Source organism: Hypanus sabinus, chromosome 7 (genome assembly GCF_030144855.1).
Source record: "Hypanus sabinus isolate sHypSab1 chromosome 7, sHypSab1.hap1, whole genome shotgun sequence".
NCBI classification, from domain to species: domain Eukaryota; kingdom Metazoa; phylum Chordata; class Chondrichthyes; order Myliobatiformes; family Dasyatidae; genus Hypanus; species Hypanus sabinus.
In genome coordinates, this window is record NC_082712.1 from 105,403,415 (window position 1) to 105,429,208 (window position 25,794).

The 25,794-nt window shown below is 40.8% G+C and overlaps 1 protein-coding gene across 1 annotated transcript in view; it reads right to left on the reverse strand.

Annotated features, from left to right (window-relative positions):
* Positions 1-24,530, reverse strand: part of LOC132397522 (mucin-5AC-like) — a 98,386-nt gene extending 73,856 nt beyond the window's left edge. Inside the window, exons 1-4 of the mRNA XM_059976353.1 lie at positions 24,437-24,530; positions 14,400-14,661; positions 5,774-5,888; positions 60-147 (exon numbers count right to left, since the gene is read on the reverse strand). Coding sequence (XP_059832336.1) covers positions 60-147; positions 5,774-5,888; positions 14,400-14,661; positions 24,437-24,530 — 559 coding nt within the window. The remainder of the gene's footprint in view (positions 1-59; positions 148-5,773; positions 5,889-14,399; positions 14,662-24,436) is intronic.
* Positions 24,531-25,794: the final 1,264 nt, after the last annotated feature.

Below are 25,794 nucleotides of genomic sequence, written 5' to 3' on the forward strand. Positions count from 1 at the left end.
TAAATGCTATGCATCCAATATTAACTAAATTACAACTAAATGCTATCCATTATACATACCATTTGAAAAAAATTCATTATCACGTATGCCATTAAAGTCACCACATAATCCGCAAGTTGTATTGACGAACCGCTGACTCAGTTCAAGCTAATGCAAAAGAAAGAATACTTTTAGAAAAGTACTGTCAGTCTCATTTCAAGTAAGTTATAAAAAATATAATTGTTTTCAGTAAGAAAGCTTTGAAAAAAGCTGAATATTTAGGCACTGTGCTGTCTTTACGACAGTTATTTAGTTTATAATATTTTCGCTTAGTAATTCATTCGATAGTATTTTCTAGTTAGAATTAGAAGTGTTTAAAGTATATTCATTGCATGTAAAATATATCGGCATGCGATGACGTCACATCTGGTTTCGCCGCGTCTTGTGGGAAAGTACCGGTTTGAAATTAACGCGAGGGTGGGGGCTCACCACGAGGCACACCTGAGCAGAAGTTGTTTTGCAGGCATGAGAAATCACAGTGAGAGCAACGCTGTAAGTTAATAGATAATCGATATATTGAACTAAGATGTTAATGCCGATCCTGTTAGAAGTAACGACGGTCGATAATGTTTATGCTTTCGTTAGTTAAAGAGTTGCAGATAGTTTGCATGGAAGTGTATTTAAAGTAGTCAATGGAGCAGGTAAACTCTCCCTGTATACTGCACCTTTGTGTAATGTAGTTATAGTCACCTTTACAAGTATTTACAATTGAAATGTGATATTAAGGAAGGAACAAATACTGTATCAATCTTGTATTGTTTTATCAACAGTTTTCACCATATGTTAATGTGAAGAGTGAACAGTAAATGGTTATTCTTACTGCGATCTGGTCTCATTGACTGGTTTATCTCGACGTTGAATTCGGCGTTATTAGTACACGCGAAGGAGAACGTTACAGGCACCATTGCTTTATTTGTTCATTTTCAGGATCTGGACATGAACGGCAAGGCAAGCATTTATTGCCTGTTCCTAATTGCCATGGATAAGGTGGTGGTGATGGTGAGCCTTAAATTGCAGTAATCTTACTGGTGAGGATGTACTCACAGCGCTGATCAGGAGGGAGTTCCAAGACCAGGATTTATAATGATGAAAGAGTAGAAAGAAATTTCCAAGTGATGTTGATATTTCCAAGTGAAGTAACTTGTAATGCTAATGTGACAATGTAATTTCCTTTGGGATCAATAAAGTATCTATCTTTATATATGTATATTGCAGATAGTAGGGTTCTAATACAGTTGGTGGTACAGGTTGTGGGATTGGGAGGTGTTCTTAGAATGAATAACGTGTTCTATTTATATTTGGGTGTTTGGGTGGATTTGAGGAATGAGAAAGGTGTAACACTTATAGGAGTGTATTATAGACCACCTAATGGGGAGTGAGAATTGAAGGAGAAAATTTGTAAGGAGGTAGCAGAGATTTGTAGTAACAGGGTTGTAATTGTGGGAGATTTTAATTTTCCACACATAGACTGGGAAGCCCATACTGTAAAAGGGCTGGATTGTTTGGAGTTTGTAAAATGTGTGCAGGATAGTTTTTTGCAACAATGCATAGAGATACCAACTAGAGAAGGGGCAGTGTTGGATCTCCTGTTCGGGAATGAAATAGGTTAGGTGACGGAGGTCTGTATTGGGGAGCACTTCGGGTCCAGTGATCACAATACCATTAGTTTCAATATAATTATGGCGAAGGATAGGACCGGACCCGGGGTCAAAATTTTTGATTGGAGAAAGGCAAACTTTGAGGAGCTGCGAAAGGATTTAGAAGGAGTGGATTGGGAGAATTTGTTTTATGGGAAGGATGTAATAGAGAAATGGAGGTCATTTAAAGGTGAAATTTTGAGGGCACTGAATCTTTATGTTCCTGTTACGTTGAAAGGAAAGGTTAAAAGTTTGAGAAAGCCATGGTTTTCAAGGGATATTGGAAACTTGGTTTGGAAAAAAAGAGGTATCTACAATAAATATAGGCAGCATGGAGTAAATAAGGTGCTCGAGGAATATAAAGAATGTAAAAATAATCTGAAGATAGAAATTAGAAAAGCTAAAAGAAGATATAAGGCTGCTTTGGCAAGTAAGGTGAAAATAAATCCAAAGGGTTTCTACAGTAATAGCAAAAGGATAGTGAGAGATAAAATTGGTCCCTTAGAGAATCTGAGTGGACAGCTATGTGTGGAGCCAAAAGAGATGGGGAAGATTTTGAACAATTTCTTTTCTTCGGTTTTCACTAAGGAGAAGGATATTGAATTGTGTAAGGTAAGGGAAACAAGTAGGGAAGTTATGGAAACTATGACGATTAAAGCGGAGGAAGTACTGGCACTTTTAATGAATATAAAAGTGGATAAATCTCTGGGTCCTGACAAGATATTCCCTAGGACCTTGAGGGAAGTTAGTGTAGAAATAGCAGGGACTTTGACAGAAATAATTCAAATGTCATTAGAAACGGGGATGGTGCTGGAGGATTGGCGTATTGCTCATGTTGTTCCGTTGTTTAAAAAGGGTTCTAAGAGTAAACCTAGCAATTATAGGCCTGTCAGTTTGACATCAATGGTGGGTAAATTAATGGAAAGTATTCTTAGAGATGGTATATATAATTAGATAGACAGGGTCTGATTAGAAACAGTCAACATGGACTTGTGCATGGAAGGTCATGTTTGACGAATCTTATTGAACTTTTTGAAGAGGTTACTAGGAAAGTTGACAAGGGTAAAGCAGTGGATGTTGTCTATATGGACTTCAGTAAGGCCTTTGAGAAGGTTTAACAGGGGAGGTTAGTTAGGAAGGTTCAATCGTTAGGTATTAATATTGAAGCAGTAAAATGGATTCAACAGTGGCTGCATGGGAGATGCCAGAGAATAGTGGTGGATAACTGTTTGTCAGGTTGGAGGCTGGTGACTAGTGGTGTGCCTCAGGGATCTGTATTGGGTCCAATGTTGTTTGCCATATACATTAATGATCTGGATGATGGGGTGATAAATTGGATTAGTAAGTATGCAGATGATACTAAGATAGGTGGCATTGTGGATAATGAAGTAGGTTTTCAAAGCTTGTAGAGAGATTTAGGCCGGTTAGAAGAGTGGGCTGAAAGATGGCAGATGGAGTTTAATGCTGATAAGTGTGAGGTGCTACATTTTGGTAGGACTAATCAAAATAGGACGTACATGGTAAATGGTAGGGCATTGAAGAATGCAACAGAAGAGTGATCTAGGAATAATGGTACATAGTTTCCTGAAGGTGGAATCTCATGTAGATAGGGTGGTGAAGAAAGCTTTCGGTATGCTGGCCTTTATAAAACAGAGCATTAAGAATAGGAGTTGGGATGTAATGTTAAAATTGTACAAGGCAATGGTAAGGCCAAATTTGGAGTATTGTGTACAGTTCTGGTCACCAAATTGTCGGAACGATGTCAACAAAATAGAGTGAATACAGAGAAGATTTACTGGAATGTTATCTGGATTTCAGCACCAGGTTACGGAGAAAGGTTGAACAAGTTAGGTCTTTATTCTTTGGAGCATAGAAGGTTGAAGGGGGACTAAATAGACGTATTTAAAATTATGAGGCGGATAGATAGAGTTGACGTGGATAGGCTTTTACCATTGAGAGTAGGAGAGATTCAAACAAGAGGACATGATTTGAGAGTTAAGGGGCAACACGAGGGGGAACTTCTTTACTCAGAGAGTGGTAGCTCTTGAAACATGCTTCCAGTAGAAGTGGTAGAGGCAGGCTTGGCATTGTCATTTAAAGTAAAATTAAATAGGTGCATGGACAGGAAATAAATGGAGGGTTATGGGCTGTGCAGGTTGGTGGGACTAGATGAGTGTAAGCATTCAGCACGGACTAGAAGGTCTGAGATGGCCTGTTCCCGTGCTGTTATATGGTTATTTTCTCCTAATATGTGCCCTGCAATCGGTGGAACAGGGAATCGGTGTCAGGAAGTAAGTTAGTTGCTTCTGCCTTCTGAGTGTTTGACTTGCATTTGTAGCCATAGCTTTTACTAAACTGATTCAGATGAGTCTCATAGCATTTCACTGCCTATAAGTCATGAGGTAAGATTCCTCCCTTATGGTTGACATCATCCTAGACAAATAGCCCTATAGCTAGGCATGCAGATCCAGGCTTAAGTACTCAATCCTGCATCACAAACATATAGTTGGTGCAGTGCTACCAACCGGTTTGATTTAATTCTTCAAGATTTTTCCTTTGATATGAGGCTGCTTAACAAGAGCCCATTGTATTACAGGAAAGATATTAGCATGGATAAAGCAGTTGCTGATTGGTAGGAGGAAAAGAATGGGAATAAAGGGGATCTTTTTCTGGTTGATTGCTGGTGAGTTCCACAGGGATCTGTGTTGGGACTGCTTTTTACATTATATGTCAATGACTTGGATGATGGAATTGAGGGCTTTGTTGCAAAGCTTGTGGATGATACAAAAGTAGTCAGAGGGGCAGGTAGTTTTGAAGAAGAAATGCTACAGATTAGGCAAATGGGGCCAAGAAGTGGAAGCTGGAAGACAGTGTAGCAGGATGTGTATGGTCATGTATTTTGGTGGAAGAAATAAGTGGAGAGAAAATTCAAAGTTATGAGGGGTAAAGGAACTTGGGAGTCTTGTGCATGATTCCCTAAAGGTTAATTTGCAAATTGAGTCTGTGGTGAGGAAGGCAATTGTGATGTCAGCATTCATTTCAGGAGGACTAGAATTTCAAAGTAAGGATGTAATGTTGATGCTTTATAAAGCACTGGTGAGGCCTCACTTGGAGTATTGTGAGCAGTTTAGAGCCTTTTATCTGAGAAAGGATGTGCTGACATTAGAGAGGGTTCTGGGGAGGTTCACAAAAATTATCTGGGATGGAAAGGCTTATCATAAGAAGAGCATTTGATGGCTCTAGGCCTATATTCACTGGAATTCAAAAGAATGAGGGCTGACCTCATTGAAATCTAATGAATGTTGGAAGGTCTTGATAGAGTGGATGTGGAGAGGATGTTTTCTATGATGGGGGTGTCTCAGACTAGAGGATACAGCCTCAAAAGGTGTCCTTTTAGAACTGAGATGAGCTTCTTTCACAGATAGTGGTAAATCTGTGGAATTCATTGTTACAGGCTGCTGTGCAGGCCAAGTCATTGAGTATATTTAAGACAGCTGTTGATAGATTCTTGATTAGTCAGAGCAAGGAGGAATATGGGGAGAAGGCTGGAGATTGGGGCTGGGAGGGAAAATGGATCAGCCATGATGAGATGGCGGGGCAGACCTGATGGGCCAAATGGCTTAAATCTCCTATATCTTATGGTCTTATGGCTCCTGCCAGATTTGAAATACTCTACCACCTGAAGAAAAATATGGCAAATACATGTGTCCTTTCCAAGCAAATATTTTCTCACAACACCTATCAATCACCCTCTCATCATTGTACAGTTTAGGTCTCCCCAGACCTACACTGCTCTGGCAAAAGGAAGTCACTCACTACAAGTCTCTGACCTGATCTCAATGCCACAGTATTTGCATGGACAAAAATATTTCTCAAGGTACTGAATGTGGATGACACAACATATCCAGTAATCACAATAAATGCATAGTCATGAAAAAACAAATTCACCCTGTATAAAAAAAAACACAATGAAGTAACAAAACAAAAAGCAGGAAACCAACATTCATCATTTAGTGATGGTAAGGAATTTGAAACACAAGAAATTTCTTGTAAAACATGCTTTATATGCTGCTTGATTGATCTTGGGATTCACATACCTCCAGGGCATCATCTCCATTCCAAGTGACAACCAAGCCAATCTTTGCTGTAATTCGGGTGTAATTACTGACATTCTCAATCATAATCCCAGAATGGGCAAAAGGTGGTGTCACCCTGTAATAAAAAGAATGAATTCAATTTTCAGCATGGTTTTTAAGTTTCTTTGCTAACTAGCGTAATGATTTTATGCTTCTGGCTCTAAATTATCCCACGATAGGAACCAATGTGTTTGTGCATGTACAGATCATGGTATATAAGTGTATTGATGATGAATAGGTGTTTTGCAAAGACATGGCTGAATCTGGACATGCCAGATATGTCGGTAAGTCCCAAGGGCTTCATGATATACAGGGTGGACCAGACTGCTGATTTAGAGAAGGATAAAAACGGGACTCTGAGTTTCATAATAAACTCTTGTGGTGCTTGGATTCAGCCATTTTGTCACAACCTTGTTCTCCCAACCTGGAACATCTAAGTCTCAAGAGAGTTCTCCTCCATTATCCTGACCACAGTTTATATACTGCCAAAGGCTGACATTATGTGAGCACTCAAGATATTGAATCAACAAACAAGAAACAGCTTTCAAATCATAGTTGTGGAATCATCAGACTTGATTGAAAAAAATCTCTGTCCAGTTATCATCAACATATCGCTTGCAGCACCAGGGGTCCCAATACACTTGATCACTACTAAAGTTCAAAGTAAAATTTATTATCAGAATGCATACATGTCACCACATACAACCCTGAGGTTCTTTTTCCTGCAGGCAAACTGAGCAAATCATAAACAGGATCAATGAAAGAGTAAGAGCATAGAAGACAACAAACTTGAAATGCAACTATAAATAAATAGCAATAAATAATGAAAGCATGAAATAAAGAGTCCTTATAGTGAGATAAATGGTTGTGGGAACATCTAAATAGATGAGTGTAATTATCCTCTTTTGTTTAAGAGCTTGATGGTTGAGGGGTAGTAGCGGTTCTTGAATTTGGCGGCTCAAGTCCTGAGGCACTTGTACCTTCTGCCTAACAAGAGCATGGTCTTTGATGGATGCTGCTTTTCTCCGTACATGTACATGTGCTCAGTGCTTGGGAGGGCTTTATTCATTGTGTACTCGGTCGAATCCACTACCTGTTGTAGGATTTTCCATTCAAAGGCAATGGTGTTCCCATACCAGGCCATAATGCAGCCAGTCAATATGCTTACCACTGCACATCTATAGAACTTTGTCAATGTTTTTGATGTCATACCAAATCTCCACAGACTCCTGAGGAAGTAGAGGTGCTGCCATGCTTTATTTGCAATTATATTTATATGATGGGCCCAGGACAGGTCCTCTGAGATGGTGACTCCCTAGAATTTAAAGTTACTGACCCTCTCCACCGCTGATTCTCTGATGAGAACTGGATCATGCACCTCTGGTTTCCCTCTCCTGCAGTCTATAATCAGTTCCGTGGTCTTCTTGACATTTAGTGAGAGGTTGTTGTTATGACATCACTCAGATCCAATCAACCTCCTATATGCTGATTCATCACCTTCTTTGATACAGCCCAGAACAGTGGTGTCATCAACAAATTTGAATATGGTGCTGGAACTGTACTTAGCCACACAGTCATAGGTGCAAAGCAAGTAGAGCAGGAGGTGAAGCACACAGCCCTATGGTGCATTTGTGCTGATGGAGATTGTGGAGGTGATGATTTTGCCAACCAATCCAAACTGGATGGGGCCTGTAAGTAAGGAAATCCAGGATCCAGTTGCACAAGGGGTATTGAGGACCAGGCCTTGGAGATTACTTATTGGTTTTGAGAGATGATGGTATTAAATGTTGAGTTGTAATCAATAAAGAGCATTCTGATGTATGCACCTTTGCTATCCAGATGTTTCAGGTTGTGTGAAGAGCCAATGTGATGGTATCTTCTGTGGACCTGTTGTTCCGATAGGCAAACTAGAGTGAATCCAAGTCACCTCTCAGACAGGAGCTGATTGCTATGATTAGGAATGCCTACCATCCATGCCTAGACTGCATTGCAGGAAATCTTATCACTTCATTATCCTTCTACCTATATACAGTAAGAGGCTAAAGAGCAAGGCTCCAGAGATAAAAACAGCAAAGGGATGATCGAAGGAGACAGAGGAGCAGCTATAGGATTGCTTTGAGTCAGTGAACTGTGCTGTACTACACAGAGGATCTGACTGAATGCACCACAGTTGTCACCGACTTGATAAAATAGTCGTAAATGAGTTTGTCCCCAGAAAAACATTCAGTGTCTTCCCCAACCAGAAGCCATGATCTGCAATCTGCTGAGCACCAAATCAGTGGCATTCAGGTCTGATGACCAAGTAAGATACAAGAGGTCCAGCTATGACCTCCAGAAGGCCATCTTGAATCACTTAAAGATGCTGAACAGGTATGGCTGGGTTTGAAGGCAATTATCCTAATACGGTGAAACCAAGAAACATGGATGACTACAGGGCTTCACTGCCAGATGCAATCTATGCTTGATTTGACCATCAAAACAGGGGACCCAGAGACTCTGTGATTTCACTCCCTGAGGCTAAGATGGGAGAGACTGTGCATACAACAACTGTTGCCAGTCGCAGCTTTATGGGAGCTGAAAGAGAAAGCCACTGTTGGAAAAAAAAACATGAAATCTCAGCTAGAATTTGCTGGAAGGCATGTGGGAGACTCTGAACTCAGCTGAAAGAAGGTTGTATGGTCTGATGAAACTAAAGTTGAGATTTTTGGCCATCAGACTAAACACTATGTTTGGCATAAACCAAACACCACACATCATCAAAAACACACCATCTCATCAAAAAGCATGGTGGTGGCTGCATCATGCTGTGGGAATGCTTCACTGCAACAGACCCTGGAAGTCTTGTGAAGGTAGAGGGTAAAATGACTGCAGCAAAATACAGGGAAATCCTGGAGGAAAACCTGATACAGCTTGTAAGGTTACTATGAATTGGGAGAAGATCTGTTTTCCAGAAAGACAATGACCTCAAGCACAAAGCCAAAGCTACATGGGAATGACTTACAAACAACAAATTTAATGTCCAGGAGTGGCCATTAAATCCATTGGATCCATTGGATCTCAATCCAATTGAGGACTTGAAAAGGACTGTTCACTCATGATCTCCATGCAATCTGACGGAGCTTGAGCAGTTTTGGAAAGAAGAATGGGGGAAAATAGCAGTGTCCTGATGTGCAAAGCTGATAGAGACCTATCCACACACACTGAAGGCTGTAATTGCTGTCCAAGGTGCATCTACTAAATACTGACTTGAAGCGGTTAAGGAATTATGCAATCAATTATTTTATGTTTAATAATTGTAATAAATTTAGACCAATTTGTAGAAATTTGTTTTCACTTTAACACAAAAGAATCTTTCCTGTTGTTCAGTGTCAAAAAAAGCCAAATTAAATCCATTGTGATTTAACATTGTATAACAATAAAACATGAAAACTTCCAAGGGGAGTGAACACTGTACATCAGGAAGCTCTTTATTAACTACAGCTGAGCATTTAATGCCGTTGTCCCCTCAAAACTAATCACTAAGCCTCAAGACCTCCTTGTACAATTGGATGCTTGATTTCTTCACCTGCACACCCCAGTCAGATTGGATTGGCAAAAACACAATCTTCCACAATCCTCATCAGCGCAGGTTACTGAAAAGGCTGTGCTTAACCCCTTGCTCAATTCAATTTACGTTTATAGATGTGTGGCTGAGCACAGTTCCAATGCTATCAATAAGTTTGCTGGTGACACCACTATTGTTGGCTGAATCAAAAGTGGTGTTGAATCAGCATATAGGAGGGAGATCGAAAATCTGTTTGAATGGTACCACAACAATGTCTCACTCACTGTCAAGGAGACCAAGGAGCTGATCATTGACTTCATGAGGAGGAAACTGGAGGTCAATGAGCCAGACCTCATCAGGGGATCAGAGATGGTAAGAGTTAGCAACTATCATATCAGAGAAGTCCTGGACCCTACACACAAGTGTAATTTTGAAAGACGCACAACAGTGTCTGTAATATCTTAGAAGTTTGAAAAGATTTGGCATAACATTTAAAATTTTAACAAATTTTAACGAATGTGTGGTGGAGAGTATATTGACCAACTGCATCTCAGCCTAGCATGGAAACACCAATACCCTCGAAGAGAGAATCCTACAAAATATAGTGGATATGGCCCAATCTATCACCAGTTTTGCCCTACCCACCACTGAGCATATTTACTCAGAAAGCTGTCACAGGAAAGCAACAGCCACTATCAAGGACCCCAGCCACTGACACCATGCTCTTTTCTCACTATTGCCAATCTCAAGACCCACACTGCCAGGTTCAGAAATAATTATTAACCCTCAACCATCAGGCTTTTGAACCAGAGGGGATAATTTCACTCGCTCCATTATTGAACAGTTCCTACAACCTATGGATACCCTTTCAAGGACTCTTAATCTCATGTTCTCAATATTTATTGATTATTTATTATAATTAGATATTTTCCTTTTGTATTTGCACAGTTTGTTGTCTGTTTATCCTGGGTGTCATCTTTCATTGAGTCTGTTATGTTTCTTGGATTTATTGTGTACGTCACAAGAAAATGAATCTCAAAGTTTTATATGGTGACAAATGATAATACCATTATTTACTTTGATAGTAAAATTATTTTGCACTATTAACTTCTGATCAGCTGGGTAACTGGTCAAAGATTGGCAAGTTGAATATGTTGTATTTTAGGAAGGCAAAGCAGAGTAAGCTTTATACATGGTCAGGCCCTGGAAGTGTTATGAAACAGGAAGATGGGAGTGCAAATATCATACTTCACTGAAAGTGCATAATTGGTAGACAGGATGCTGCAGAAGATGTTTGGCATAGTGGCCATTGTAGGGACATTGCAGTTATTGAAGATAATACTGAGACTACATTAGAGTATTATGTACACAGATAATTTACGAGGATACTGCCAGAGCTGAAGGACCTAATTAATAGAGAGAAGTTGAGTGGGCGAATACTTTATTTCTTGGAATATAGAAGATTGATGGGGGGCTTTATAGAAATGTATAATATCATAAGGAGTTTAGATAAAGTGAACAAACACATACAATCTTTTATCCAAGAAAAGGAACTAAAAGCCAAAGGCAAAGGTTTGACATCAAGGACAATGATTTAAAATGGACCTGAGGGGCAACTCTTCAAGCAGAGGATTGTGAGTTTATGGGGGAAGTAGTTGAGTCAAGTATGATAACAACATTCAAAAGACATTTTGGATAATTATGTAGGTAAGGTTGTCAAAGAACATAGATCAGATAGAGATTTGGGTGAGGAATGTAAGATGTAGTTTGTACATGACATTCTTGCTTTATCAGTTGAGGCACTGATTACAAAAGTCAGGTTTGAGCTGTATAGGACTGGTTATACGACTTTTGGAGATTTGGAGTATTATGTGCAGTTCTGGTTGCTGCATTACAGGTAGGATGTCATGGCATTGAAGATGGTTTTGGGGAGGTTTAAGGGGAGGAGGGATAGTTTTAAGGAAATGCTTAAGGGATTTTTTTTTACATAGAGAGTTGTAGATACTTGGAACACACTGCCAGGGTAGATGATAGAAGCAGATAGAGTAGCAATGTTTAAAGCACATTTAGACAGCCACATGAGCTAGCATGAATTAGGGAGACATAGGCCTAGTAGTGATTCTATAGCATTTTGGAGATAGTGATCATAATTCTACCTCCTTCACAATAACATTGGAGAGAAATAGGAACAGACAAGTTAGAAAAGCATTTAATTGGGGTAAGGAGAATCATGAGGTTATCAGGCAGGAAATTGGAAGCTTAAATTGGAAACAGATGTTCTCAGAGAAAAGAAGTGTGGCAAATGTTCAGGGGATACTTGTGTGGAGTTCTGCATAGGTACGTTCCAATGAGACGGAAGTTATGGTAGGGTACAGGAACTGTGGTGTACAAAGGCAGTAATAAGTCTAGTCAAGAAGAAAAGAAAAGCTTACAAAAGGTTCAGAGAGCTAGGTGATGTTAGAAATCTAGAAGATTGTAAGGCTAATAGGAAAGAGCTTAAGAAGGAAATTAGGAGAGCCAGAAGGTGCCATGAGAAGGTCTTGGCAGGCAGGATTAAGGAAAATCCCAAGGCATTCTACAAGTCTACAAGTATGTGAAGAGCAAGAGGATAAGACATGAAAGAATAGGACCTATCAAGTGTGACAGTGGGAAAGTGTGTATGGAACCCGAGGAAATAGCAGAGGTACATAATGAATATTTTACTTCAGTATTCACTATGGAAAAGGATCTTGGTGATTGTAGTGATGACTTGCAGCAGACTGAAATGCTTGAGCATGTAAATATTAAGAAAAAGGATGTGCTGGAGCTTTCGGAAAGCATCAAGTTGGATAAGTCACTGGGACCGGATGAGATGTACCCCAGGCTACTGTGGGAGGGTTAGGGAGGAGAGTGCTGAGCCTCTGGTGATCTTTGCATCATCAATAGGGACAGGAGAGGTTCTGGAGGATTGGAGGGTTGCGGATGTTGCTCCTTTATTCAAGAAAGGGAGTAGAGATAGCCCAGGAAATTATAGACCAGTGAGACTTACTTCAGTGGTTGTTAAGTTGATGGAGAAGATCCTGAGAGGCAGGATTTATGAACATTTGGAGAGGTATAATATGATTAGGAATAGTCAGTCTGTCTCTGTCAAGGGCAGGATGTGCCTTACGAGCCTGATTGAATTTTTTGAGGATGTGACTAAAAACATTGATGAAGGTAGAGCAGTAGATGTAGTGTATATGGATTTCAGGAAGGTGTTTGATAAGGTACCCCATGCAAGGCTTATTGAGAAAGTAAGGAGGTATGGGATCCAAGGGGACATAGCTTTGTGGATCCAGAACTGGCTTGCCCACAAAAGGCAAAGAGTGGTTGTAGATGGGTCATGGAGGTTGGCAACCAGTGGAGTGCCTCAGGGATCTGTTCTGGGACCCTTACGCTTCGTGATTTTTATTAATGACTTGGATGAGGAAGTGGAGGGACGGGGTAGTAAATTTGCTGATGACACGAAGATTGGGGGTGTTGTGGATAGTGTGGAGGGCTGTCAGAGGTTACAGCGGGACATTGATAGGATGTAAAACTGGGCTGAGAAGTGGCAGATGGAGTTCAGCCCAGATAAGTGTGAAATGGTTCATTTTGGTCGGTCAAATATGATGGCAGAAGATAGTATTAATGGTAAGGCTTTTGGCAATGTGGAGGATTAGAGGGATCTTGGGATCCGAGTCCATAGGACACTCAAAGCAGCTGCACAGGTTAACTCTGTGGTTAAGAAGGCGTATGGTGTTTTGGCCTTCATCAATCGTGGAATTGTATTTAAGAGCCAGAAGGTAATGTTGCAGCTATATAGGACCCTGGTCAGACCCCACTTGGAGTACTGTACTCAGTTCTGGTCACCTCACTACAGGAAGGATGTGGAAGCCATAGAAAGGGTGCAGAGGAGATTAACAAGGATGTTGCCTGGATTGGGGAGCGTGCCTTATGAGAACAGGTTGAGTGAACTCGGCCTTTTCTCCTTGGAGCGACGGAGGATGAGAGGTGACCTGATAGAGGTGTATAAGATGATGAGAGGTATTGATCGTGTGGATAGTCAGGGGCTTTTTCCCAGGGCTGAAATGGTTGCCACAAGGGGACACAGGTTTAAGGTGCTGGGGAAAAGGTACAGAGGAGATGTCGGGGTAAATTTTTTATTCAGAGAGTGGTGAGTGTGTGGAATGAGCTGCTGGCAATGGTGGTGGAGATGGATATGATAGGGTCTTTTGAGAGACTCTTAGATAGGTACATGGTGCTTAGTAAAATAGAGGGCTATAGGTAAGCCTAGTAATTTCTAGGGTATGGACATGTTCGGCACAACTTTGTGAGCCAAAGGGCCTGTACTGTAGGTTTCCTATGTTTCTGTGTTTCTATGTTTCTGAAGGGATTATGAAAAAAGTGATTAGAAATGCAAATTGCTTAATTCTTCTATATCATGGCTTTCTAGTCAACATGTGGGATTTTTATGGCATTGTCTTCAGCACAGACATTAACGGTTGAAGGGCATGTTTCTATGTTCCATATTATATTCACAGTTCCATCTCCCTGCAGTTACACATCCATTACACTTCCTTCAACAACTTACTTCAAGCTGAGAAAGAAGCCAATATACAAGTATGTAATATAAATAAGAACTTCCTTGATTTTAATTATAATTAAAAACATCCTTTTGGCTCAACTAATCCATGCCAAAACTATTTTAACTGCTATTCCTATCAACCTGCACCGGGTCCCTGGCCCTTCAATGTATCCATGTACCATTCATGTGCCTATCCAAACTTCTCTTAAGCATTGAAATCATGCTCACATTCACCACTTGTGCTGGCAGCTTGTTCCACACTTTCATGAGTGAAGAAGTTACCCCTCATGATCTCCTTAAATTTTTGACCTTTCGTTGACTGTTAATGTGGAGGGGTAGACTGATGTATGCTACAGTGTTCTATGATCGCATACATCTGACCACACAGTGCAATGTACAAGTTTGAGAGCAAAATATTTAAAAAAGCAAATTAAGATATTGCATCACAAACTACTTACACTTTATCATTGACTGAAATAATTGAATTAATTATTTCTACAACCAATCCATCAATTTTCATGATAATTTGAGTGATCCTTGGATGGCCATCAACACGGTTACGCCTCAGTTGGATGTTGAAATCCTCATAAGAACTCAAACACTGTGAGGAGAAGACATAATTGCAGGTTCCAGGGAAATAATAAACATCTCCATCAAAAGTTTTGAAGTGGTAATTGCCCCAGGTACTGCAAACTTTGTGATTGTGGTTTGGATTGTGACCTACAAAGTGAGCAAAGAGTACAATAACTTTGAGGAGAGGTGACTTTCATGATGTTTTTCAAAAGATATTCCATAGAATACCAGGTTCTAAAAAATGTTTTTACACATGTAAGATTATCCTCCCACAGGTTTTATACCAAAGTAATAATATTTAGAACACGCGTGTTTATCTGATTCATGGTTGTTTTCAGAAAGAAAGGTCAACCATGTGTACTTAAATAAATGATGCTGCGCTTCATTTGTCACATTTTCCTAATTGTGGCTAGTGGGTACACAACACGCAATTGGTCATATAAAGGTGCATACTTCAAAAGCTGTTTTTTTCTTGGAAATTCTGACCTTTGCCTACCGGCTTTTCACTGCAAAGAACTTCTGTTTGCAGAAAATGTCATCACCTTTCTGGTTTAATGGTACAATGAAATCAAATTTCTAACTCCTAAAAGACTGTTACTTATCTGAATAAATTTTCTCCCTCTAAGAAGCTGAATTAAATCAGGAATTGCAAACACTCATATATCTGGAAAGGCACTGTAAGCATTTGTCAAATTTTATTGGTATTACGCAAAAAAGAAATTCATAGTGGATTGGTTTTCTCTCCCTTTTCTATCCTTCAGCATTTTCCACTATGTCATATTTTGTCCTCTTTCTGAGTTTTGTGCTTTTTTTCAGTCATTAATCATCTAAATGTACCTTTTATTCCTTTTTATTCAATATGTACCATGTGTTGTACAAATCATCTTTTCTCCCACTAGAGTCCTCACTAGAATTTATCATGCTAGTTCTTTGCTTGGATTTGAAAACTTTGTAAGCTGTTATTTCCCTTAGACTTCTTTTCAAAACTGCTAACTTTTCAAGAGTTAAATTTTGAACTGTCACTACTTGTTCATTAATCCCAATTTACCATTTTGAAGCATTGCAAAATCCAAGCTAGGAATCTTAACTAATAATATTTTTCTTAATTTTCATAAAAGAGATAATGTTTTATGCAGGAAAGTAATTGTGTTAATTTGTTGTTTAGTTACTTGTAAAAACTGGAGCCGATGATAATCCAGGGTGCAGTATCACATTCTTGTTAACAAAAGTGGCTTCAGGCGCTTTGTCTAAAAACACATGACAAATTGCATTTTAGTAATGGACTGATCACAGAAATATGAATAGCCATGTGTTAAAAACAGTTTAATAGCACGATATTAGAAGAAGTGTCTATTCAAATTAAAAAGAACATGGAATTGTACAACATAGCAAAGAAGCCCGTTATTTGATTGACCCATCATGTCCAACCCAGCTACAAAAGAACAATTTCAGACTAATCCCAATTTTCTTGCTTTCAATCCATAACTCCATGGGTTATAAGTAGATATTGAATTGGTTGAAACTGTTTTCCCTGGAGTGAAGGAAATTGAGGGGTGACCTTAGAGAGGTTTATAAAATCATAATGACACAGATAAGGTGAATGGTCACAGTTTTATTTCCAGGAGAGGGGAGCCTCAAACAAGAAGGCACAGATTTAAGATGAGAGAGGAGAGATTTAAAGGGGACAGAAGGGGTAAATTTTCCACACAAAGGATAGTTTGTATCTGAAAGAAGCGGAAGAGGCAGGTACAATTAAAAAAATCACATTTGAATTGGTTCTTCTTAGATAGGAAAAGTTTGAAAGGATATGGGCCAAATGCAAGCAAATTGGATTATCTTAGTATACTTTAGTGTAGCACTCCCTTGTCCAGTCATCACTCCTCAGTGATCTCTCTTCTCATACTTATCCTTGCAAACAGGAGAAGTGCTGTGCTTGCCACTATACCTCCAATCTCATTACAATTTAGTGTCCCAAATAGTCCTTCCAGGTGATGCAAAACTTTACCACCAAATTTGTTGGGGTCATTTACTGAATCCAGTGCTCCTAGTGCAGCCTCCTCCACATTGATGAGATCCGACATAGATTAGGGGACTGTTTCATCAAGCACCTTTCCTCTGGCAACCACAAACAGCAAGATTTTACAGTGGTTATCAGTTTCAACTCCACTTCCCATTCCCATTCAAACATGTTGGTCCATGGCCTCCTCAGTTTAAACAATAAGGCCACATTGAGATCAGAGAAGCAGCACCTAATTTGCTATCTGGGTAGCCTCCAATCTAATCACATGAAAATTGATTTCAATATTCCAATAATTTCACCTCACTCCAGCTCCTCTCTTTTTCCATTCTCCATTTTGGATTCCGTCTCACTCCTTTTCTTCACTTGCCCATCACCTCCTTCTGGTGTCCTTCTTTCTTCTCTTCCTCCCACAGTTCTCTGTCTTCTCCTATCTGCCTTCTTCTTCAGCCTTTAACCTCTACCAATCACCTCCCAGCTTATTACTTCATCCCTCCTCCCCCACACACCTAACTACTCCCTCACCTCATTTCACCTATTGGCTGCTACCATGTAATTCTTCCCCTCTTTTGACCTTCTTATTCTGGCTTCTTTCCCCTTCCTTTCCAGTTCTGATGAAGGGTCTTGGCCTGAAATAACTGTTTATTCCTATACATAGATGCTGCCAGAATTGGCATTGCTGAAGGTAATGCCAGAATACCATTCAACAGGATATTCAGGATCAGGAGGTAACATATTCAGGTATAACCTGAAGGGGTTCTGCTTCCTCTTCTTGTCCTCTTGGTGACAGAGGGCACAGGGCGAGAGGCTGTAGCAACAGCTGTCAGTAAATGAAGACAGTGCAGAAGCAGTAAATGTTTAATGTGGTGGATAGACACCAGTGAAGTGGGCTACTTCATTATGGATACTACTGGTACTGCAATTCAACTGATGGTAAGAACTCAATTAGTTGTAAAGAGATTGGTGGAGATAAGATACAAATAATTTGGTGTGACCCAACCACACCTAAATATTGCTACAAACAGGAATGAACTGTATGCATGTTACTGACAACAGAGCCCACAAACTGGAGTCCTGCAGAATTCCACTATAAAAAGCCTTCAACTGCCTCAAATATCTATCAATCATGACCCTTGAATTATTGCTAATTTACGATTCAGGTTGAAGTAACATGGAATATACTGCAAATGTTCAGTGTGCACCTATGTTCCAGCCACCAGAAGAAGCAGGATCTCTCAGTGGCAACCCATTTTAATTCCACTTCCCAGTCCCATTCTGATATGTCCACCCATTGCCTCCCTCACTGTTGTGATGAGGCCACACTTAGGTTGGAGGAACAACACCTTATATTCCATTTGGATAGCCTCCAACCTGATGACATGAGCATCGATTTCTCAAACTTCAGGTAATGCCCCCCCACACCCCTTCACCATTCCCATCCCCTTTACCCTTGGTCATTTTATTTCCTTGCCTCCTTTTATCCAGCTCCCTCTGCTGCTGTCCTCCCCCTTTTTTCTTTCTTCCATGGTCTCTTTCACCAATCAACTTCCCAGCTCTTCACTTCATCCCTCCCTCTCCAGGTTTCATGTATCACCTGGTGTTTCATCCTCCCCTCCCCTCGCCTTTTAAATTTTCTCCTCAGCTTTTTTTTCTCCTGTTCTATCGAAGGATTTCAGCCTGAAACGTCGACTGTACTTTTTTCCTGGCATTTTCCTCCTGCATTTTGGGTGTGTTGCTTGAATTTCCAGGATCTGCAGATTTTTCTCTTGTTAGAGGCATAGTTAGTTCTTCAGCAGTTCAGTTAGTGTGGTTTCACACACATTCTGCTCACTGTCCCAGTTGCACATGGAGGGATTTGATTTGGGGAAAGACTGGAAGTTTAGCTTCCACAATAATGAAACCAAGATGGACTGTCCTCTTGTCACTCAGTGGAAGATGGTTGTAAAAGCTTGAAGCTTTTCTTTGTTCACATGGGCTGGGATCAGTCATTGTTGGAATTTGAATACTCCTGTGGTTTGATCTAAGGTCATTTATCTACACCCACTGCACACTGTTTTCAAATGTGTAGCACATATGTGTTGTAGCTTCAACAAATGTTATTCCTCTTCTGAATTCTGCAGCTGTTTCTGCTGTGCTGCTCTACACTCCTGGTTGATCCATGGTGGATCTCCTCACTTTATGGCAAGTGAAGCGATGAAGGTGTGATAGATTTGAATTCTGTTTCTTCAACGTTCTATAAGACGGCCAAAAACTTACCATCAACAGCCATAAAATGCACTGACTTCAAGGCAGAATCAGAGGCTGGGTATTCTGACTCCCTAAATCTTTCTTGTTTCTTATGTACGAGTAGTGTTTGATGGCTCTGGGCCTGTAATCACTGGAGATTAAAAGAATGACGGAGGATCTCATTGAAACCTATTCAATACTGAAAGGCTTAAGCAGAGTGGATGCGGAGAGGATGTTTGCTCTAGTGGGTGACACCGGAGAGCATAGCTTCAGAATAGAGGAACATCCCTTCAAAACAGATGTGAAGGTATTTCTTTAGCCAGAAGGTGGTGAATTTGTTAAATTCAAAACCATAGACAGCTGTGCAGGCCAAGTCCTTAGGTATATTTAAGGTGGAGGTTGCTAAGTTCTTGATTAGTCAGCATCAAAGGTTACGGGAAGAAGGCAGGAGAATGGGGTTGAGAGGGTTAATAAATCAGCCACGATGGAATGGTGGAGAAGACTCGATGAGCTGAATGGCCTAATTCTGTCTTACAGATCATATGTCAAGAGTGTGATAGATCTCTATCTATTTGTCTCTATAAGTGCAGTGTCAGGATAAAGCATGCTCACCTGGTTCACTACTTTAAGTATTAGCTCTTTCCATTGCCAAAGAACTGCAAGTACATTAAATACCATCCACAAAACATCCTACAACTATCACCAGGATTACCTTAATATTATCTAACTCTCTAAGATTTTCCAGTTTAAATTAAAAGGAATTTCCATATTCCCAAGATTTTGTGCATGTTTCCATAATTTTTTCTCTTTCTGAAGGTAACATACAATGCCCAAGATAAAATTAGCACTTTGGAATGGCTACATATTCAGGGAAATATGATGAATCCCAAAGAATGTAACTTTTAATTAAATGTGAAATTCTAATGTATATTGTGAACACTTTTTAACAAAAATTATCAAGTCATTTGGAATTTTAATTGATCTATTCCATAGAAATGCATCAAGAGTATCAAATTACTTTATTTTCTATAATAATTAACAGACCTATTTAACAGAAAATAGACATCATGTAAAATTTAGAATACTTCTTGCACATCAGATCAGCAAATTATTTTCAGGCAACACACACAAAATGCTGGTGGAATGCAGTAGGCCAGGCAGCATCTATAGGAAGAAGCACTGTCTCGGCCTGAAACGTCGACTGTGCTTCTTCTTATAGATGCTGCCTGGCCTGCTGCATTCCATTAGCATTTTGTGTGTGTTGCTTGAATTTCCAGCATCTGCAGATTTCCTCGAAGTTATTTTCAGTGTACTTTTCTGAACCTCCACAGCATAGTCTTGCAACAGAGCCTCAAAGCACACACTTTGTCAGGCCAATAGACAAGTTGTTATTTTTGCAAAACCATGGGCCTTATTTACAATTTACATCTATGTTATTAAAAAGTTATGAAAAGGATATTCTTACATTTTGAGCCGCTCAAACCATAAGAGGATGCAATTATCAGTATTAGGATCCATACTGATGAAGTCCTACTGGTTGTCATCTTGGTGAGAACTCGGTATGAAATACCGAGGTTCACGTAGGATGTTGAATACCTGTGGCTCAGTCTTTTATACAAGAAAATTCGGCATGTGTCCAGATTGCAGGTGATTATTGGGTGGAGCTTGTGAAGACAGAATTTGTTTCATCCCCAATTGTAAACAGCAAAACAATATTGCGATCTGATTTAACTAAAGGTTATTTGCTAAATGGGAGTAGAAACTATGTGGTTTGTTTTCTTAAAAAATCAAAAAAGAGAAGAAATAACAATCAGAATGTAACTGACAGGTTGACAAATTATTTCCTAATTTAAAGTTACAGCATTTTGTGTGTTGCTTGAGAAACACAGAAACTTTTTTTCTGAAAATATATCAATTCACAGATTCCCACAGCAAAATTTAACCCTGAAAAATTCCCTTGCAACTGTAAATGTCTTAAGCAGTGCAATCTTCAAGGTATTTCCATTAATTTCCCAGAACTTGCCAAAAATTGATACTTATAGGTGAAACAGGCCCAAACAGTTATAAGCCCAAACAGTGGAGAGATGCAATTGTTTTATAAATATACACTTCTGAAATTAAAATGAGAACAAGTTATTCTGTACCCTGTCATATTAATATTGAAGTGATTGATCTGCAAGTGAAAGAGGTTTGATACATAAACTTGTCAGATTGTGACAAACATTTTGTTGGATTGATTCATGGATAAAACAGCACAGAAACAGATCCAAGCATCAAACAACCTTAAGATTTTATGTTAATCCTGTTTTATTCTCCCCACAAGTCTGCCTTGTCTGATAATTCTGTTCTTCGAGGAAGTAACAAGCAGGGTGGACCAACAAGAGGCAATGGATGTCATTTACTTGGATTTTCAGAAGGCATTTGATAAGGTGGCTCACATGAGGCTGCTTAACAAGATAAAATCCTATGGCATTATAGGAAAGATACGGCGTAGATAGAGGCAGGCAGGCAGGCAGGAAGAGAGTGGAAATAAAGGGAGTCTTTTCTGTTTGGCTGCCAGTAACTAGTGGTGTTCCTCAGGTGTCAGTATTGGGATCGTTACTTTTCACATTGCTTGTCAATGATTGAGATAATAGAACTGATGGCTTTGTGGCAAAGTCTGCAGATGATATGAAGATAAGTGGTTGAGTAGGTAGTGCTGAGGGAGTAATGCGATTGCTACAGGACTTAAACATTATACCCTCCTTCCTACACCAACTCCTTAGCCATGTATGAAACTGTATAATCTTTTTGGATCTGGCCTCACTAGTACGTGACATGGATAGCAATCCTGAGATCAGAACTTTGGAGGTCCTGGCCTTTAACTTAGCATCTAACCCCCTGTGCAGAACCTTGTTACTCATCCTACCCATACCATTTGGTACCTACGTGACCATGACTTCCGGCTGTTCACCTTCCCACTTAAGAATGCTGAGGACTCGATCCAAGATATCCTGGACCCTGGTACCCATGAGGCAACATACAATCCTGGTATCCTGCTCTCACTCACAGAACCTTCTGTCCATTCCCCAAACTAAAGAGTTCCCTATCACTACAGTGTGCATCTTCCCCCTCCCATCTGAGTCACAGAAGGCAGACTCAGTGCCAGAGATGTGATCACTATGACTTTCTTTTGTGAGGTCATTGATGAGGCAACTAAAGATGTTTGGATCTGGAATGTCCTTGGCCTGATAACCATAATCATCTTTCTTTGTGTGAGCTGTGATTCTAACCATGCAGTACTTCCCTTTTGATTCTCAATATCTTGGCTCCTACTGCTACATTACTGTCCAGATGGTGTGGCAACCACTCTCAGTTCTGATCTGGCTGTAACAGCTAAGGTGCTTATGGCAGGAGCTTATAGTTTGTGGCTGTGAATATTTCTGCTAACTGTCCACAAGGTTTCCTAGATGCTCAGCTTTGAGGTGTCATTGTGCTTTCTGAGCCAATGTCAATGGAACAATATTAAGATACCTGAATGGCTCTTGCTTCTTCAACCCCTCAACATAATAATTTGGAAAGCTATCTATATAAATTCAGGCACAATTGGATAATTTAAAATACACTTGGATAGGTGGTACATGGAGGTGTGGAAATTTGAGGCATAGGGGCTGAGCACAGGAAATCAGGAGAAGTGATGTGAGCTCCATGGTCAGCAGGAGACAAAGGACCTGTATCGATGCATTGTTTCTCAATAGCTCCATAACTTACACACACAATTTCATCTATCCAGTCAACATGTGAAGACCCCATGATTGTTTTATAATTAGATTTAAAAAATGAATAAATTTGCACAACATCCTGACACATATGGGTGGGCGGAGACTTCAATAATATACATTCAAAACAGAGATTGACAGATCTTTAGATGGTTATAGAGATATAGAACACAGAAACACTAACCATCCTGACCACCAGACACCCATTTACACATTCCTTCATTAGCTCCATTTTTTGTCCACCAACTCCTACCAGAATCCATTTCTCACTTATCCAGAGGACAGTTTATAGCAGCCAAGTAACTGAGCAATCTGTATGACTTGGGGATGTGGGAGGACACGTCATCATAGAAACATAGAAAACCTACAGCACAATACAGGCCCTTTGGCCCACAAAGCTGTGCCGAATATGTCCTAATCTTAGAAATTACCCATGGTTACCCATAGCCCTCTATTTTTCTAAGCTCCATGTACCTGTCCAGGAGTCTCTGAAAAGACCCTATCATATCCGCCTCCACCACTACCTCCGGCAACCCATTCCGTGCACTCACCACTCTCTGCATAAAGAACATACCCCTGACATCTCCTCTGTACCTACTTCTAAGCACCTTAAAACTATGCCCTCTTATACTAGGCATTTCAGTCCTGGGAAAAGTCTCTGACGATACACATGGTTAATGCCTCTCATCATTTTATACACCTCTATCAGGTTACCTCTCATCCTCCATCACTCCAAAGAGAAAAGGCCAAGTTCATTCAACTTATTCTCATAAGGCATGCTCCCCAATCCAGGCAACATCCTTGTAAATCTCCTCTGCACCCTTTCTATGATTTCCGCATCCTTCCTGTGGTGAGATGACCAGAACTGAATACAGTACTTCAAGTGGGGTCTGACCAGGGTCCTATATAGCTGCAACATTACCTCTCAGCTCCTAAACTCAGTCTCATGTTTGAAGAAGGCCAGTGCACCGTATGCTTTCTTAACCATTAAACCAACATCATCTGAAGGAAATCTGCACAGTCACACGTAGTACTTGTACACTCCACACAGAGATCCTCAACAGGAACATAGTCACATACTCAATGGTTTGGAAGATGTTGGTGTCGATTGTTAAGAATACAGTCTTGAGGTACTTGCAGGCATATGATAAAGTAGACCAAAGGGTTTCCTTAAGGAAAATCTTGCTTGACAAATCTGTTGGAATTCTTTGAAGAAATAACAAGCAGGATAGACACAGAGAATCACTGGATGTTGTGTACTTTTATTTTCTGAAGGCTTTTGACAATCTTGTAGTGAGAATAGGGGGGTGAATGGGGTGCATGGGAGGGGTAGCACCTGTAGGTGGGAGGCTTGTTGCACTCCTTGGAGTGGCTCATCATCTATTGGTCCCCACCAACACCCAGCTCTCAACTGTGGCTCCTCGTAGCTGTTAGCATGTGACAGCGGCCACACCCCGGGCAACAGCTTCGACAGGCCGGCTAAACCAGGTGCGGGTAGCCAACAGGTCTGAAACCCTTGGTGAGATAGGAATTTGCGCATCCCAGCATGTGAAGACTGCTTCAGCGGATCAGGAGGAGGAAACCCTGTGGGTTCAACAGCTGAGAAGGCATTGCAGCAGCACATTGTGGAGTGCGTAGGGCACGGCAGAGCAGTTAAGAAGGTGCGGCCATCCAATGCAGCCAAGGAAGTTGCCAGATGTAACGATTCTTTGTGCCACTGGATCCTGACTTCTGAGGCCAAGAGAGTGGGATCGTCTCTGTGCAAGGCTTTTCCACTTTAATATCTTTCATGCACTGGTTACATTGTGTAACATTCATCTCCCAACTTTCAATTCCTACCGGAATTCCTACAAGTCCTACAGCGATGGGGGAGTGGTGAAGCAATAGATGGAGGTGACCACTGCGAGTTGTAGTCACAAACCCACATGTAGGCGGCCTTTGGACAAGTGGTCATTCTTCTCTGAACTCAGAGCAGCGGAGGAGTCCGGCAGCACCAGTGGTGACTGAGCAGCCATTTTCAGGACAGCACTGATCACCCTTTGATGGGGAGCGGCCTAGAAAAGCTTGGTCTAAACATTCCCTGCCCTACAGACAGAAAACTGGCCAGTTCATCCTCTAATGCAGTTACTCTCAAAGGAGAAGAAAGAAACTTCTGTTAGGATCATGGAATGTCCGCACACTCATGGACAGAGAGAACTCAGCAAGACCCCAAAGAAGAATACCCCTTGTTTGCCAAGGAACTTTCATGCTACAACATTGACATCGCAGCCCTAAATGAAACCAGGCTTGCGGAGGAAGGATCCCTGACTGAAACCACCAGTGGCTACACTTTATTTTGGAAAGGAAAAGTGCAAGGTGAAGAGAGGATTCATGGAGTTGGATTTGCAGTCAAGCCCAGCTTCCTGAATCAACTCTCCGGCCTGCCCGTGGGAATCAATGAAATGTCTGCCCCTCAGCCACAAATGTCATGCAACAGTCATCAGCACTTATGACCCCACCATGACCAGCAAATATGAGACCATTGAACAGTTCTACACCGTCCTTAGCTCTGTTCTGTGCTCGGTCCCTGCCAACGACAAACTAATCCTGCTCGGTGACTTCAACGCCCGAGTAGGCTGCGATCACAGTCGCTAGGAAGGGGTTCTAGGCAAACATGGTATTGGCAATATGAACAGCAACGGCCTCTTGCTCCTTAGCAAATGTGCAGAATATGATCTCCTCATCCCAAACACAGTGTTCAGGCTGACAAATAAGTACAAGACAACATGGATGCACCCAAGATCCAAACACTGGCACATGATTGACTACGTATTAGTACGTTGCCGAGACATCTGGAATGTCCTCATCACCAGAGCCATGCGAGGAGCAAAGTGCTGAACTGTCCACACCACATTGAAGCTGCAAATTGCTCCCCACCATCCGAAGCACCCTAAGTTAATCCGAACAGCTTTTAACACCACCACAGAGCCGCTGTATCTTAGCGAGTTCCAGACCACCCTTGATGAGAAGCTGTCTGTCAATGGATGGGCCAGCCCAAAAGTGGAATCAGTTTAGAAAGATGGTGATGGAGACAGCAAAATCAGTCCTCGGCCCCAAGGACTGGAACCACCAAGATTGGTTCGACGAGCATGACAGATCAAAGATCTCCTGGCCGGGAAGAACAAAGCATTCATGGAGTGGCAAACGACCCAAACTCCATTCCCAAAAAAGAGAGGTTCAAGTCCCTTCAAGCCCATGCTCAACGGGAAATTCGCAAGATACACGACCTGTGGTGGGATA